Source organism: Physeter macrocephalus, chromosome 4, assembly GCF_002837175.3.
Source record: "Physeter macrocephalus isolate SW-GA chromosome 4, ASM283717v5, whole genome shotgun sequence".
Classification (NCBI taxonomy): Eukaryota; Metazoa; Chordata; class Mammalia; order Artiodactyla; family Physeteridae; genus Physeter; species Physeter macrocephalus.
In genome coordinates this window covers 61,600,576-61,618,280 of record NC_041217.1, presented here as the reverse complement: position 1 = coordinate 61,618,280, position 17,705 = coordinate 61,600,576, and the positions used below count along the sequence as shown (strand labels likewise).

Sequence of the window (17,705 nt, the reverse complement as noted above, 5' to 3'; positions counted from 1 at the left end):
TTTTTTAATTAATTAATTTATTTTTATTTTTGGCTGCCTTTGGTCTTCATTGCTGCGCATGGGCTTTCTCTAGTTGCGGCGAGTGGGGGCTACTCTTCGTTGTGGTGTGTGGGCTTCTCACTGTGGGGGCTTCTCTTGTTGCAGAACATGGGCTCTAAGGTCACGGGCCTCAGCAGCTGTGGCACACGGGCTTCAGTAGTTGTGGCTTGCGGGCTCTAGAGTGCAGGCTCAGTAGTTGTAGCACAAGGGCTTAGCTGCTCCATGGCACGTGGGATCTTCCCAGACCAGGGCTCGAACCCATGTCTCCTGCATTGGCAGGCGGATTCCTAACCACTGAGCCACCAGGGAAGCCCAGTGCCTTCAGTTTTTAAGGAAAAATAAAAGACACATTTTTCATTTTCACCAAGAACTTTACGGAACAATGTATTCACCCTTTTGTTCCACTACTTTCTGCCATTTTCCAGGCAACTTCATAATTCCATCTTCCCAAAACTTTTTATCTTTTTCAGCAAAGAACTGTTCCAGGTGCCTTTTACAGTCTTCCAGGGAATTGAAATTTTTTCCATTAAGAGAATTTTGTAAAGACTGAAATAAATGGAAATCCAAAGGTGCAATATCCGGTGAATATGGCAGGTGAATCAGAACTTCCCAGCCAAGCTGTAATAGTTTTTGCCTGGTCATCAAAGAAACATGCGGTCTTGTGTTATCCTGATGGAAGATTACACATTTTCTGTTGACTAAGTCTGGCCACTTTTTGTCGAGTGCTGCTTTCAGCTGGTCTAACTGGGAGCAGTACTTGTTGGAATTAATCGTTTGGTTTTCTGGAAGGAGCTCTTAATAGAGGACTCCCTTCCAATCCAACCATATACACAACATCACCTTCTTTGGATGAAGACTGGCGTTTGGTGTGGTTGGTGGTGGTTCATTTCACTTGCCCCGCAATCTCTTCTGTTCCATATTATTGTACAGTATCCATTTTTCATCACCTGTCACAATTTGTTTTAAAAACAGAACGTTTTCGTTACATTTAAGTAGAGAATAGCATGTGGAAATATGGTCAAGAAGGTTTTTTTTCTCTTAACTTATGTGGAACGCAAACTTCAAAGTGATTAACATAACCAAGCTGGTGTAAATGATTTTCAGTGCTTGATTTGGACATTTTGAGTCTATCAAATGCTATCTCCTGCACGGTATAATGTTGATTGTTCTCAGTTAATGACTCAATTTGATCGCTATCAACTTCAACTGATCTACCCGACCATGGAGATCCATCCAGCAAGAAATCTCCAGCACAAAACTTCGCAAACCACTTTTGACACGTTTGATCAGCCACAACACCTTCTCCATGCACTGCACAAATCTTTGTGTTTCAGTTGCATTTTTACCTTTCTTGAAATAATAAAGCATAATACGCTGAAAATGTTGGTTTCTTCCATCTTCAATACTAAAATGGCTACACAAAAACTCACGAATTTTGATTTTTTTTAAAAAAATGCACGTTGATATGACAGCTGTTGTAATAAAATCTAACAAAATTGTTTCGAATGAAGTTAGAAGAACTAAGCATTACTAGAGCCATCTTATGGAAAAAACTGAACGAACCTTTTGGCCAAACCCAATATAATAGGGCTCCTTCTTTCTTGATTTTCTTCCTGCACTTATTTGGTAAAGAAGCCCATGAAAATATTGGAAGGGATTTTCAAGTTACTGAATATTTTAAAAGATATTAAAATTTAAATCTTTCAAGTAAGTGCTTTAATTAACTCAAGTAGAGTTGTCCCTAGTTTAGTGAATAGATCATTCACTTGTAAAGCAACATTAAAAAATTTTAATAACTTTTAATTTAAGTATAACCTATGTAGGGAAAAGTGTGGAGATCATATGTACACAACTCAATGATTTTTTTTTTTTTTTTTTTTTTTGTGGTACGTGGGCCTATCACTTTTGTGGCCTCTCCCATTGTGGAGCACAGGCTCCGGACGCGCAGGCTCAGTGGCCATGGCTCACGGGCCCAGCCGCTCCGTGGCATGTAGGATCTTCCCGGACCGGGGCACGAACCCGTGTCCCCTGAATCGGCAGGCAGACTCTCAACCACTGTGCCACCAGGGAAGCCCTATTCAATGATTTTTTACAGACTGAACACATCTGTGTAACCAGAACCTAAATCAAGAAACAGAACATTATTAGAACCTCAGAAGTTCCATACATGCCTACTTTTCTTCACCAAATTCAGTTTACAAGAGGACTAATAGTTTTGATCACTTGTTATGTGCTAGGCTCAATGCAAAGTCTTTTATAGACCCCATATTATGTGAAGAGCAGTTTTTTTCTCTCTTATGTGTTAAATTATTCCCTGGGAATCTAATTGACACCCATCATTTAATTAGCAAATTCATCCTTTTCAGATAGACAGAACAGTATCCTTCAGCCCAGCACAGATAGGACTCTGCAGTTCTGCTTTCCTGGAGATTTTCCACAAGTGCAGGAAATTTCCATGATGGCAGTGGCTTGGAGCCCATGAATAGAAGCAGGGAAGTAGCAGTTTCTCTGGATGGCTGTGTGCCAGGCCCTTAAGCAATCGGGTGCCAGGATTTCTTAATTTGCTGTTCCATATCTCTTCCTTCCCCAAGGAGAAGAGTCAGCCTGCGTGCCTCTTTCCAATCCCCTCACCATAAAGTCCTCCTTAAGGATAACTAAGATTGATTTGCTAACTTTTCTGAATAGTGAAGGTCACCGTAAGGTGAGCATCTCTTAGCCAACTGTAATCACTCAAAGCTCTGAAGAAATTTATTTCTAGTATTTGGGACACCATTTCTTTGAATTCTAGGGGCTTGTGGAAGGGGATTGCAGTGGGGTTTTAAGGAGTCTGTCTGGAAAAGAAAAAAAAAAGGAATCCAAAGGACTCTGGGAGAAATAGAGACAGAAAAAGTTACCTACTGCCCAAAGGAGGTTTGGACCTCTAGGAACAATACTAAGAAAGTTTACTAGCAGCTTTTTTTTTTTCTTTTTTGCTTTAGAGACCAATCTAGATGAAAAAGCAGGAACAGGAACCAAGGACTTAATATTGTTATCAATTATCTTAGGAACTATAGGGGACAAAATGTATTGGTGAGGTTACACCTACCAGAAACTGTGCTGGTGAGGCTTGGCCTATTTAGATGATAAGGTGGCTGCGTACTTATTATTGTGGTACATGCTAGGTTGGGAGGAGTAGTGTGATCTCTGGAGATTAATAAAGTACCATGGGCAGTACATGCCTTGGGCACTGGTGAAAGGGAAAGCCATCTCTATGGTTTTTCCAAGAGATAATAAACATCTCCTTATTATAAAAACAAATATGTGAACAAACAATAAGAAAACTACTTCTAACTGATCCTGACAAGTTCCAAAGTCCCCAAATAATTTGCCTCTTTGTGCGAGGCATTAAAATCCCCAGAAACAATGTGGGTATCTTGTATCTGGTGAGATCTCAGAATTTCTGACTAGGCCTTCTATAAAACCTAGGCTTCTCCTAGGCCCTTGGTGCTTTTTGAGTATGTGCTGATTTTCCACCGTTGTTCTTTCTGGCGATGTGAAAGTCTTTGTCATATCTCTCCCACCTCCACCCCAACCTCACTCTCAGTTTTTTCCATTGTGGGGAGACAACTTTGCCTTTCCTTTGCTGAGAATCTTGAAGTCACCATGCAAGATCTTCCTTACTTTCTCTCACTTCCCTCCTCTGCCCCTCAGCACAGTCTTTTCACATGGCCTTTGTTGATTTTTCTCCTGTTTCAAAGGACAAAACTTCTTCTTGCATCCCAAAGCCATTCTCTGCTTCTTCTCTGGGACTGTGTTCCTCAGTAATTTAATCTCTCTCATACTTTTGTTTTAAACGTTTATTATAACATTTTCCAAACATATACAAAAGTAGAGAAAATAGAATGATTCCCTCGTATACCCTTCACCCACATTCAAAAAATTATCAACATTTTGCCCGCTTACTTTATCACTTTTTCCCTTCTCTCTTTGCATTGTATTTTGAAGCAAATTCCATCATTGTCTCAAAATGTCTCTTTACAATTGGTTTGTTTAAATTAGGATTCAAACAGGGCTTACATATATTTGAGTGCTATGTCACTTCATTTTTATCTAATCCAAACATTTCCCCAGCCCCCTTCTATTTTCTGCCATGTTATTGACTAGTGAGGAAAGCAGATCAGTTCTACAAAATGTTCCACAATCTGAATTTTTCTGATTGCTTCTTGGTGTTATTTAACTAGGTGCTCAGTCGCCTGTATTTTCTATAGCCTGGAAATTAGACTTAAAGGCTGATTAGTTTCAGGGTCTCCCCTACCCTCTTACTTCTTTTGTTTTATGATCTCTGTCATGCACAAATAGGTCATGACTATTAATTATAAAGTGTTTGCTTTTCTCTGTGCCCAGATGGCCTCTATCCCACCATTGCTCCACATATAGAGCAAATAGTCTGCATCAATTTTCTCTCCTATTCACATACATTTCCCCTCCTAATACTTTTATGTGGCCTCTGCCCCTATCAACTACAGAAATAATTCTTTCAGAGATCACTGAACATTCTTTAACACAAAACCCAATGACTTCTTGTTAGTATTATAATTAATGATTATCATCATCACTAGTTGCCAACTCCCATTTGTAGCCTTATAACAACCTATAAAATGCTTTTTGTCGCTACTCCTTTTTTTTAGTCCTCCTCCTTTATGACCTCATTCCTCTTTCTTGACTTTTTTACTTGCACTGTTAATACTATTTATTTCTTTTTATATAACGCTAAGGGCATTTTTTTCTGTTTTCCTTTACTTATTGCATTTTCTTCTCCCACCAACAAACATCCGTGATTGTTTTTCAAAGTATTGTCTTTTTCCATTATTGGTTTCAGGAAACTCAGGGCTTCATTGCTTACCTTCACGTGATGGCTCTGCATCTCTATCTGTAGCTCTGACCAAATCCAATGAGCTCCAAGCCCACATCTCCTTTTTCCTAATGGGCAATTTTTCCTGTAAATGATTCACCAACACTTGGAACTCAGTTGATTTCAGTCATGTCATTTTCCCCTCAAATGAACTGCTTCTTCTAATTTCTCATCTTTCATAATGATATCCCTGTAAGTACTTCTGCTTGGAAGTCATTTTTTACTTCTTCCTTTTTTTTTTTTGCTGCCATTTCTAATCTATTGACAGCCTAGCCCAGCCTGATCTGCAATATCTGTCCCAAACATTTCTTATTTTCCATCTTTTTGGTGCCCATTTTCTCCATTTAGTCTTCTCTACCTGGTTAAGACATTATTAATCTCATGTCCTGCACGTTCTATTGAAAATTGAGCCACCACTACATTTCATATCCTTTTCCATGCTTAATTTTTCTCCATAGCATGTAACAAATTTGTTTTACTATGTATTTTGTATATTTGTTTTTTAAAATTGTCTGTCTCCCTTGACTGGAATATAGGCAAGGTAGGATTTTTGTTTCGGACAGAGAGGAGGTACTCCACAAATATTTATCAAAAAGACAATGTAGAGCCTGAATCATATAATCGGATTCAATTTAAACAACCTTTATTATGTAAACTTATGATAATGCTAATCTGATTTTCTGAATCGTAAGCTCCTTGCAGATAGAATTCATATCTCATACTTTTTTGGTATTCCATCCGACCCTCTCCTCCCTCATCCCCATTTGAATACACCTATATCTCTATGCTCTTTGGTGGTTGGCTTGGCAGATGTGACATAGGTGGTCTTCCAGACCACCTATGGTCTATAGAGAGAGAACCAAGAGTGAAAGCAGGAGCCACAAGAAGGAAAAAGGGATAATGATGGAAGTCTTATCAGCAGGAATGAACTGGAGAAGGGCCTTGAAGACTAGTGTGTGTGTTAGGAGATGGTGCAATACAGAATCTACAGAATGGCAACTGTATTTTGAAAATGGAGTTTCCATCTGAATAGGTCCACAGATGTTGCTGTTTTCTAGCTTATTAGTCTCATATAATTAACATTACTCAAATTGCAGAATAAGTCTTTGGGCTGTGCCATTAAAGTTGTTTGCAAATTAATCTAAAAAGAAAAGAGTGATTAGAAGCCTCTGTTGATTTCTCTCTTGTATCACTTTCATCCTGACTAAAAGACTTCTTGTAACATCTCTTATATCATGAGTTTGCTGATTATAAATTCTTTTAATCTTTTTTTTTTATATATCCAAAAAGCTTTAATTTCATCATGATTTTTTGAGAGATATTTTTGCTGGGTATAGGATTCTAGGTTGACAGTTTTTTATTTCAATACTTTAAAGATATTGCTCCATTGTCTTTGTGCTTTCATTGTTTCTATTAGGAAATCTTCTGTCATCTTTATCTTCCTTTTTCTCTATGTGTAATATGTCTCTTTTCTCTGACTCCTTTTAAGATTGACTGGTATTTTGGTTGTTACAGGATGGTAGGTTAAATCCTTTTACTTTATCTAAGAGAGATATTGTCCTAAAGCAACTTTTTGCAAATTTTTCTACTTGGAGATTATGTTTTAGAATTAAGTATTTTTGCCCAAAAGATCAAGGATAATGACATTTATATTGATTTGGTGATATGACATTTAGTTAAGAATATGTATTTAATAAATGAATTTAATTCAATAGGCATTCTTACTTTTTATAATGCATTGTGATATATGTACTACAAAGAGAAATAAATCCTTATCTCTGTCCTTGAGGATATCTTGGAGTTAATATATGCACAAAAATAACAATGCAAGGAAAAAGTATTAAGTGTCACAAAGGCATGATATATACTTTTGTGGGAAACATATGATTGGATCTTCTTATAATAGGAGGACTTTGCTTCTAATTGGGAGAATGCAGGAGACTTTGTGGTTTTGAGGTAATCTTATATGATAGGTTATTTGGAAATGAAGTGGTTTGTGGGTATATGAGGAGGGTGATTCTAGAACTGATAGAAAACGTTGATCAAGTGCCACACAACAAGAAATACAGGGCATGTTAAAAGGCACACAGGTCAGTTTGTACTGGATCCTAGAGTGTATGTAGGAAAGTAAATCAGGCTTGCTTGCAAGGAAGGTTAGTACCAATTCATGAAGGATTTTGAATGCCTAGTTAAAGGTATTTTCCCTTTTATTTATTAAGTATGGGGCATCTTTGAAAACTTTTGGGCAAGAGAGTGAAAAGATTAAAGAAGTGCTGTGGAATTCTTGAAAGTAGTGAGAGTGGATAGGAAGGGCAAATATGGAAATGAATAAGAGGCAATTGTTTAAGAGGTCATGAACTTAAACTAATGTAGCGACCATGGGAAAGAAGTGGGGATTGAACTTATTTTCAAGTGATGTTTCTTAGATAATATCCACAGTGTATGGAAACAGAATAAAAGGGTGAAAGAATTTGAATTCTCAAATCTTCATAATAATAGTTAATAGTTGTTGTTTACCATGCAATAGTTTGAGTGCTGTACATATCAGTCTGTATTCTCTGTATCTCCACTTGGATATCTAACAGTCATCTCACAGTTAACATGTATATAACTCAGCTCCTGATATTTCTTCCCAAATCTGCCTCTCTGTGTCTTTTCCATTTCAGATAATGGGAAATTGTTTTATCTAGTTCTCAAACCAAGATTCATCCTTGACTCCTCATTTTTTACTCATACCTCACTTCTAATTTGCCAGCAAATTTGTTGATTCCATTTTCAAAATATATCCAGAATTCCACCACTTCTCACCACCACCGTCATCACGTCTCACTAGGGTTTTTTCAGTAGCCCGCTAACTGGTCTCCCTGCTTCTGTCTTTGCTTCCCTTAAGTCTTTTATCAATACAGCAGTCAGAGTGATTTACTTAAAGCATAAATTAATTATTTTAAACCTGTGCTCAAAAACTGTCCAATAAGAACTAGAGTCCATAGAGTGTCCTATGGTGCTCTCCATGATCTGCTCCCTGCCCACTGCATTACTGCATAGATATTTTCTTTTCTTCTCTCTTTCCCTCAATCCATTCTAGCCACGCTGGGGGTCCTTGTTCCTCTAGTTTGCCATCTCAGGGCTTTTGCTCTTGTGGTTTCTTCTGCCTGGAACAATTTTCTTCCAGTATCTGCAAGGTTCACATTCTCATCTTTAGAAGAAGCCTTTGCTGAAAGTCATATTATGAGTAAGGCCACCATACTTAAAATTACAACCTATCCCTCTTGACTTCACATTCTGTTTCCCCCATTAAACTGCTCTGCTTCTCCACCCTCACACCCTTCAGTTAACTTATTACATTGGGCCCCCAGTGGGAACATGCCCTACAAAGGGGAAGGAGACAGCCCTGGAAAAAAAAGTGGAGAGACTCTACATATTACCCTCTGTATTTATGGAGTCACAAAACCAGAAGTTTCCCACACCTGTGCCTCATCTTTAGCCTGCCTGCTTCCTTATGTTACCATCTTGGAGTGAATAAGATGGGAGGACAATGAAAAATTTCAACACATAAGAACATTTGGAGGAGGAATTTGAATCACAGGCTCCTCTAAGGTGTGATCTTCTAAACTTCTTTGAACTCTGGATACCCCTCCCAATCTACCTAGAAACCATTTCTACATTCACACCTCTGATAAGACATATTTACTCTGTGCCTTTGCAGCTTTTACTCAGCTCTTTGAAAAGCAGCAGTAAAAACCTCTTAAGTGTCAGATCAAAGAAAATTGGTCATGACCTCCCAGCCTGTGGGAGCAATGCTGCTGAAAACAGTCAAATGGTGTGGCACACTGCCTGCAAATAAACACACACAGGGTAGCTTTCCTGGTCACTGCTGTGCTGCTTGCAGCTGAGGCTCAGGGGAAATTATAGACTGTCCATCTCAGCTCCAGGTCCAGAGGAGGCTGATAAATTCACCTTGGCCATGACTGTCTTGATGACTGTGCACAGATGTCTCTGGTCTGGGGGCTACCAAACATGCCCACACAGAAGAATCTCTTTGGTGAGTTCTCTGATGGCCCAGTGATTAGGACTTAGCACTTTCACTGCTGTGGGCCTGAGTTCAATCCGTGGTGGGGGAACTAAGATCTCACAAGTCTCGCAGTGCAGTAAGAAAAAAAAAAAAAAGAAGAAGAATCTCTTTGGAGTCTTGTTAAGCATACTGATTTCTGAATGTTCTGAATCTGAATCTTTGGAGGTGGTGGGTCTAGAAATCTGTATTTGTTCCAAGCTCCTCAGGTAGTTTTCTACAGCCCACTGATGACTGCTCCACAGACTAATATATGGGATTCAGTGCTCTTCTCACATTTCTTTAAAGGTTACTTATATGTACTTTTTTTCTTTTTATTGGAGTATAATTGATTTACAATGTTGTATTAGTTTCTGCTGTACAATGAAGTGAATCAGCTATATGTATACCTATATCCCCTCTCTCGGACCTCCCTCCCCTGCATTCCACCCATCTAGGTCATCACAGAGCACCAAGCTGAGATTCCTGTGCTTTATAACATGTTCCTGCTAGCTATTTTATGCAGGGTAGTGTGTACATCTCAATCCTAACCTCCCAATTCATCCCGCCCTCGCCTTCCCCCACTGTGTCCACATGTCCGTTCTCTACGTCTATGTCTCTATTCCTGCCCTGCAAATAGGTTCGTCTGTACCATTTTTCTAGAGTCCACATACATGCATTAATATACGATATTTGTTTTTCTCTTTCTGACTTACTTCACTCTGTATGACAGACTCTAGGTCCATCCACATCTCTACAAATGACCCAATTTCTTTCCTTTTTATGGCTGAGTAATTGGCCAAGAGGCACATGAAAAATGTTCAACGTCACTAATTATTAGAGAAATGCAAATCAAAACTACAATGAGGTATCATTTCACACTTGTCAGCATGACCATAATAAAAAATCTACAAACAATAAATGCTAGAGCAGGTGTGGAGAAAGGGAACCCTTTTGCACTGTTGGTGGAAATGTAAATTGATACAGCCACTGTGGAGAAAAGTATGGAGGTTCCTTAAAAAACTAAAAATAGAACTACCATATGACCCAGCAATCCCATTACTGGGCATATACCCTGAGAAATCCATAATTCAAAAGGACACATGGACCCCAATGTTCATTGCAGCACATATATGTACTTTTGACATTTGGTTTGGTGTGAACTAATTCTTAACCACAAATAACCTTGTCCTGCATGAGTTGGAGGTGGTGTTTTCTCCTAGTTCCTGAAAACCTGTCTTGTGTGGAAGATCCAGCCCTCGGGCATACTCTGTACTTACCCAGTGAATGTCCACAGTCATCACTGTCTCCCTGACATGACCCCCAGACATGAGTACTTCCATTTCCTCTCTATAACAGTGGGATAGGGGTATGTGGTGCTTGGGGTGTGACAGCTCTGAGAGGCATTCAATTAAGAGGGAACTTTAAATATGGCAGTGTATGGAACAAGACCATGACTTGTGTTAGTATTTAATGAGGGAAAGTACAAAGTGTAGTTTGAAAGGTTATTTTGGTAAGTGGCATGGGAAGAGGGTGACACTCTTTAGAGTCATGCTCCAGTAATAACAGATGTTTATCAGTTGCATTCTTAATGGTTGGGGCAAGCTTGGATACCTTCAGGGTTTGGGTGGAAAACTGCTGTGTGGAATCTTCATGTCTGAGGCTTGGGTCCCATTCATTAGGGAATGAATGGGTCCTTTCTCTGACTCCCTTTCCCCACGTGGCATTCATCATTTGTCCTGAATAGAGGTTGAACAAATACTGTCTGCCAGGTAAGACACCCCAGTAGGGAGTCAGACAATACAGATTTTAGGTCTGATCTCACTGTCAAGTCTCCTTGGTGTTATCCTCTCTAATCTTTCCAGGAAGAATTAATACCTCCCTTAGCATCTCACACTATTGTTGTATGGTCTTCTACAGATTGACTCTTGTTATAGTGGGTTGCGTATGTGTCTGCTTCTCCTACAGATTGTGAATTTCTTGAGGACAAGACTCATGTTTCATGTACCAATTTGTTAATTAATTTTATGTGTTATTTGGTGTCTGCTATAGTCAAGCACTATACTTTGTGGTCTTTGGATTTGAAACAGTAAAACCATAGAACAGGCGAAGGGTCAAGGGAGCAACAACAAAAGTAAACATTAGCTAACACTTATTAAAATTATTTCCCCTTTAAAGGATTTTAATTCAAGTTTAAAGCAAGTTTAATTCATTTGATCATCACTCTAATCCTATGAGGTAGTTACTATTATTAGGTTATTTTACAGATGAGCAACTGAGACACAGAGACATTAAGAGAGCAGGAAGGAAGCTGTCAGGCAAGGCATTTCTGCCTGGCCATTAAGTGGAGGCTGGCCTTCAGTAGAGTTGAGAGAAGAGACGTATTTTTAGAAATCAATTGATGAGGACACTTAAACTAGGAAATTATAGCAATTATGGAAGCAGAGACCAAGAATTTAATTTTCTATAAATTGTAATGTGATACTAAGAAGTTCAACCACCTTCAGTTGCTATTTTCATAAAGTCCTTAGTTAAAATACCCTTCAGATAGAGATATAAATAACTTTCTGAATCTGTTGAGCTCTAACTGAGAATTATAGTCAAAGTTTTATCCAGAGTGGGCAGATCAAGAAGATGACCCACTTGGAGAATGCAGTTTCAAAGATGTGTTCTGCATTATACTCAAGGTTCGGGGCTGAGAAATGTGACAGAGGGAGCACAGAAGAGAAACTTCTGTGAGGGATGGGATTTTTGCCTTGTTTTGTTCACTGTTATATCATTTGTTCTTTTTTTTTTTTTTTTTGTGGTACGCGGGCCTCTCACTGTTGTGGCCCCTCCCGTTGTGGAGCACAGGCTCCGGACGCGCAGGCCCAGCCGCCATGGCTCACGGGCCCAGCCGCTCCGCGGCACGCGGGATCCTCCCGGACCGGGGCACGAACCCGTGTCCCCCGCATCGGCAGGCGGACTCTCAACCACTGCGCCACCAGGGAAGCCCTCATTTGTTCTTAAACAGTGCTTGGCACATGGTATGTGGTTTAACCGAGATTTGTGAATGAATGATTGAGTGACCGGGGAGAAATATAGATAGAGCATGGTGGAAATATGCATAATAGGTGCTCAATAATTATATGTGAGGTTGAATGGAAAAGACAGTTTACAGAGAGGCCTCACTAAGGCAGGAAATAAAGTAAAAATAAAAACAACAACAAAAACCCTGAACAAATTAACAGAGAGGTAGTGTAAGCCAGACTTGCTTGACTTCATGGGTACTAGTATGTAATAACCTGTGAAATATTTTAAATTCTGCTTCTAGCATAGAATCTCTTTTCAGATGTCCCCTCTCCATGCCCCTCACGTCATCCATTAAATCGTGATTCAAATGGAAAAAGCCTAAGGTTTTTGTTCTCATCAAGTTTCATCAAGGAGAGCTGGGTGATAAAGAGAAGAAAGAAGACTCAGTCCTTAGAGAACTTGGAACAGGCTGCTGAAGGAGAGAAGAGGTGGAAGCCTTCCCAGAAACCTTGGGCTCTCTTTGGCAGGACCTCATTTGAGAAAACCTTTTTTTAATTATTATTTACAGGGTCATGTCTCTTTATGCCACCACTACATTTTCTGCTGTTTGGGTCCAGTTTTGCTACTTGACTTAACTTGCCTGTGATGGGTGTACATTTGTCCTGCTGGCATTTTCTGTACATGTGGGAAGGTATGTCTGCACATAGACCAAGACCTTTCCAGTCTCTTTTGGTGCCTGGCATGGGGAACGCCATCTCTTTAGAATGACTTCCCTGGGGATGATTTATACCTCTAAAAAGCTCTACCAGGGTGTCATCTAAACTTTAAAGTTCTTACCAACCTACTCAGGTAGAATTAATGACACTATTGCTATTTGTTTCTTGTACAGAGTTTCATTTATTATTACATCAATGGAGGAATGAATGAATGAATCCAGAACTCTCATCTTATTCTTTGTAACTCCACAGCTCTCCCCAGCACCTGACCCAATAACCACAATATCACGGCATATCATGGAGGATCAACAAATGTGCAAATGTACTGAACTTCACCTTCCATTTTTTTCCTTTTTTCCTTGATATGATGATCATAAGAAATTAGAATTAGTGGGAACTTCAGAGATCATCTGCTCCTTTATACTAATCAATTTAGAAATCCTCTCTAGAGTGGGTTTTATTGCCAACTGGAACATCTCCAGTGGTGGGACAGTCATTAATCCATAATACAGTGTGATCCATTTTGAACCACTCAAATTGTTAGAAAAGTGTTTTTATATTGAGCTGAAAATTGCTTCTCTATAACTTTTACCTATTGGTCCTATTTCTCTCCTCCCCACACACTGGGGACTGTCTAAAATGAGACTGAACTCCCCCTATATGGCCATTCTCAAGTATTTGAAAACAACTGTCATGTTCCATTTAATATTCTCTGTTCCCAAATTGGGCCATTATATGCTAAATCAGACTTCAACACTCTCTCATATCATATGGTCCCTAGGCCATTTCCCTTCCTAGTTTTTCTCATTTGACATCCAGTTAGTCAATGTGGTTTCAACAACCTAATACCCAGGACAGATACAATGGTACCAAAACGTTCAAAGTTATAGTTATGATCCCTGTTAACCTTTTTGAGCCTTCTGAATGCCAGGGCTGTGCTGGGGGCTGAGCATTCAGAGTTGGCAGGGTCTGCCCTCAACAAACACCTGAAGGAAAAGACAGACTTCTCACTGAAATTCTGCTCCAACACCCTGTTTGTTTAGTTCCTGTTGTTATGGCAGAAGCAAGGTGCTCATCTCTTGTTGGCCTTTCTTAACTGAGGTGATCTGAAATGAATGAGATTGCCTGGAGCGGATGAGGGAAGGAGTGGTCAGTGGTGATATTTGGGCCTTAACAACCACTGGCAGGGATGAGGAAGCTGTGTGTGAGGGGATGTGGTGGGTATCAAAGCCAGGGGATCCCTGGATGACGGGAGAGATTGGCACAGCATTGGGTTGACTTCTGAGACTTACTGAGAGTGTGCTGAGGTGTGGGTTCTTCACTTTGGGAAAAAACAACTTCAGTTGTACGTACCCTCGGCTGCAGTCTGAGTGTTCACCTGCAAAGTGGAGGAGGCACACAAACCGTGTGGAGTAGATGCCAGGTGTTAAGCACTGAGAAGTAAGTGGGAGAAAACTGGGGCTTCACTCTCCTTCCCCTCCCCTCAGTATCTACAGATTTACAGACATGCCAAGGGTTCGTGCCAGACAAGAACTGACCAGATCAAGCAGTGCTTTCAGAAAGGTCTTTCCTCCTTCTCAAACTCCAGGTGGGACCTCACTGCCAAACATCTGGGGAAACCCAGAGGAGGGCAACATTTGCTATTCCTCTGGGGTTCCTATTACCAGATACCAGATTGTTGCCCTGAATTTATTATCAGGAATCTTCTGTAGCTGGCAATACATTTCCCAGACTCAGAAGTCATTCTCAGCTTAAAGACATGCACACTGAGAACTCTTAAAAAATGAAATGGTGTGACAGAAGCAAGATGTAAACATAAAAAAAAAAAAAGTAGATGAAAGGAAGCCGACTGTGCCGAATGGAGGTCATCTGATTAATACAGAACACAAAGGAGTCATGAGTTTCAATGATTGGGTCTGGCCCTGTGCCCAGAGAAGAGCAGATCAGGGGTTGGAGGACACAAAGAGAGGACAGTGGGAAAAGGCTGAATTGGGACTCTGACAGAAGCTGTGGTGACAGATATTTTGTCATTCTTATTAGGTGTCACATTTGAGGGCAAAGGCGCATGAGACAGGCCTTGTGTGGGACTCTGAGGAAGCTTGTGTCTGCAGGGAGAGGTATGGTGTTGGGCATTGCGGGGTTGTGATACTGGAGAAGGAGCAGGAGACAGGAGGCTCTGGCTCTGGTTTCTTCTTGGGTACTTGAGAGATGATGCATGGATAAGCTGGCAGTAACACAAAGCTCCTCACAAGTAGGTCCCATGTGGCATGAAGGGCCACGGCAAAATATGAGTGACTACCTCCACTGTTCATCTTCCAATGTGAGTCCTGTGGGAGCAGCCAGATGAATGATCAAAGCTGGCAGCAGACTCTGTTGGTAAAGGACACACTCAGAGCAGTGCAGGATCCTGCCTAAAGACCTTAGCCCCTGTTTCTACCTCTTCTTCTCTGATTCTGAGTGAATCATTCTTTGTCTTTCTCAACCATGTCACCATGAACAAACATCCGTTTGTTTGTGAACTGTCCCCCCAACTTAAGTCCTACAGCCCTCACAAGACCTATAATTCTCTTACCTCAGTACAGTCACTCTGATCCTACTTCAAGTCAAGTAGGATCAACTGATGCGGATGCCAGTTCCCCCTAGTTTCAGTTTTCTTTCTTTTCCTGCCGATGATTTTTCTTGGACCATAAACTAGTGCCAAATGACCATTCCTTTTTCTAACTCACTGCATCCTTGCCCAGGAAAGTTACACTCAGCCCTGGTTACTGCAGTTGAGAAGAGTAGAAAAATAACTAAACTGTCTTTTGTGAAAACCATTTGATCTGGAGGACCTTCAAGGTGGCAGAGGAGTAAGACAATGGAGATCACCTTCCTCCCCACAAATACATCAAAAACACATCTACATATGGAACAACTCCTACAGAACACATACTGAACATGGGCAGAAGTCCTCAGACTTCCCAAAAGGCAAGAAAATACCCACATACATGGGTAGGGTAAAAGAAAAAAGAAGAAAACAGAGACAAAAGAATAGGAATGGGACCTGCACCTCTGGGAGGGAGCTGTGAATGAGGAAAAGTTTCCACACACTAGGAAGCCCATTCACTGGCGGAGATGGGATGTGGCAAGGGGGAAGCTTCAGAGCCATGGAGGAGAGCACAGCAACAAGGGTGCAGAGGGCAAAGTGGAGAGATTCCCACACAGAGGATTGGTGTCAACTAGCACTCACCAGCCTGAAAGGCTTGTCTCCTCACCCGCCACGGCGGGTGGTGTCTGGGAGATGAGGGTTGGGCTTTGGAAGTCAAATCCCAGAGAGAGGACTGGGGTTGGCTGTGTGAACACAGCCTGAAGGGGTCTAGTGTGCCACAGCTAGCCAGGAGGGAGTCCGGGAAAAAGTCTGGACCTACCTAAGAGGCAAGAGACCAATGTTTCAGGGTGCACAAGGAGAGGGGATTCAGATCACCACCTAAATGAACTTCAGAGATGGGCGCAAGCTACGGCTATCAGCTCAGACCCCAGAGATGGGCATGAAACGCTAAGGCTGCTGCTGCAGCCACCAAGAATCCTGGGTGCAAGCACAGGTCATTATCCACCCCCCACCCCAACCCCCCCCAGGAGCCTGTACAGCCTGCCACTGCCAGGGTCCCATAATCTAGGGGCAACTTCCCTGGGAGAACACATGGCACATCCCAGGCTGTTGCAACATCACACTGGCCTCTGCCACTGCAGGCTCGCCCCACATTCCAATGATAATTACCATACCTCTCCCTCCCCAAAGGCCTGAATCTGCAAGAGCCCCCTAATCAGCCACTGCTTTAACCTCCTCGTGTCTGGGCAGGGAACAGTTGCCTGAGGGTGACCTACATGCAGAGGTGGGGCCAAAACCAAAGCTGAACCCCAGGAGCTGTGCGAACAAAGAAGAGAAAGGGAAATTTCTCTGTGCAGCCTCAGGAGGGTGGATTAAATCCCCACAATCAACTTGATGAAACTTGCATCTGTGGAATATCTGAATAGGCAACGAATCATCCCAAAATTGTGGCGGTGGACTTTGGGAGCAACTGTAGACTTGGGGTTTGCTGTCTGTGACTGACTTGTTTCTGATTTTTATGTTTATCTTAGTTTAGAGCTTGTTATCATTGGTGGATATATTTATTGGTTTGGTTGCTCTCTTCTTTTTTTACTATTATTAATTAAAAAATTTTTTTATTTCCATAATTTTTTTCTTTTTTAATTTATTATTATTATTTGTTTTCCTTCATTTTCTTCTCCCTTTTCTTCTGAGCCGTGTGGCTGACAGGGTCTTGGTCCTCCAGCCTCATGTCAGGCCTGAGCCTCTGAGGTGGGAGAGCCAAGTTCAGGAGATTAGACCACCAGAGAACTCCTGGCCCCATATAATATCAATGAGCGAGAGCTCTCCCAGAGATTTCCATCTCAATGCTAAGACCCAGCTCCACCCAATGGCCAGCAAACTCCAGTGCTGGATGCCCCATGCCAAACAACTAGCAAGACAGGAACAAAACCCCACCCATTAGCAGAGAGGCTGCTTAAAATCATGCTAAGGTCACAACCACCCCAAAACACACCACCAGACGTAGACCTGCCCACCAGAAAGACAAGATCCAGCCCAAACCAGCAAAAAACACAGGCACCAGTGCCCTCCACCAGGAAGCCTACAGAAGCCACTGAACCAACCTCTCCAACTGGGGGCAGACACTAAAAACAATGGGAACTACAAAACTGCAGCCTGTGAAAAGGAGACCCCAAACACAGTAAGGTAAACAAAATGAGAACAGAGAAATATGCAGCAAATGAAAGAGCAAGGTAAAAACCCACCAGACCAAACAAATGAAGAGGAAATAGGCAGTCTACCCCAAAAAGAATTCAGAGTAATTATACTAAAGATGATCCAAAATCTTGGAAATAGAATGGAGAAATTACAAGAAATGTTTAACAAGGACCTAGAAGAACTAAAGGGTAAACAAATGAAGAACAATGCCAT

At 41.2% G+C, this 17,705-nt stretch overlaps 1 protein-coding gene across 1 annotated transcript in view; it reads right to left on the bottom strand.

The window, feature by feature from the left end:
* The window catches only part of LOC102988816 (PSME3-interacting protein-like), a 15,978-nt gene extending 11,036 nt beyond the window's left edge, over positions 1 to 4,942 (bottom strand). Inside the window, 1 exon segment of the mRNA XM_055083880.1 lies at positions 4,922 to 4,942. Within this exon segment, the coding sequence (XP_054939855.1) occupies positions 4,922 to 4,942 (21 nt within the window).
* Between the last annotated feature and the right edge of the window lie 12,763 nt (positions 4,943 to 17,705).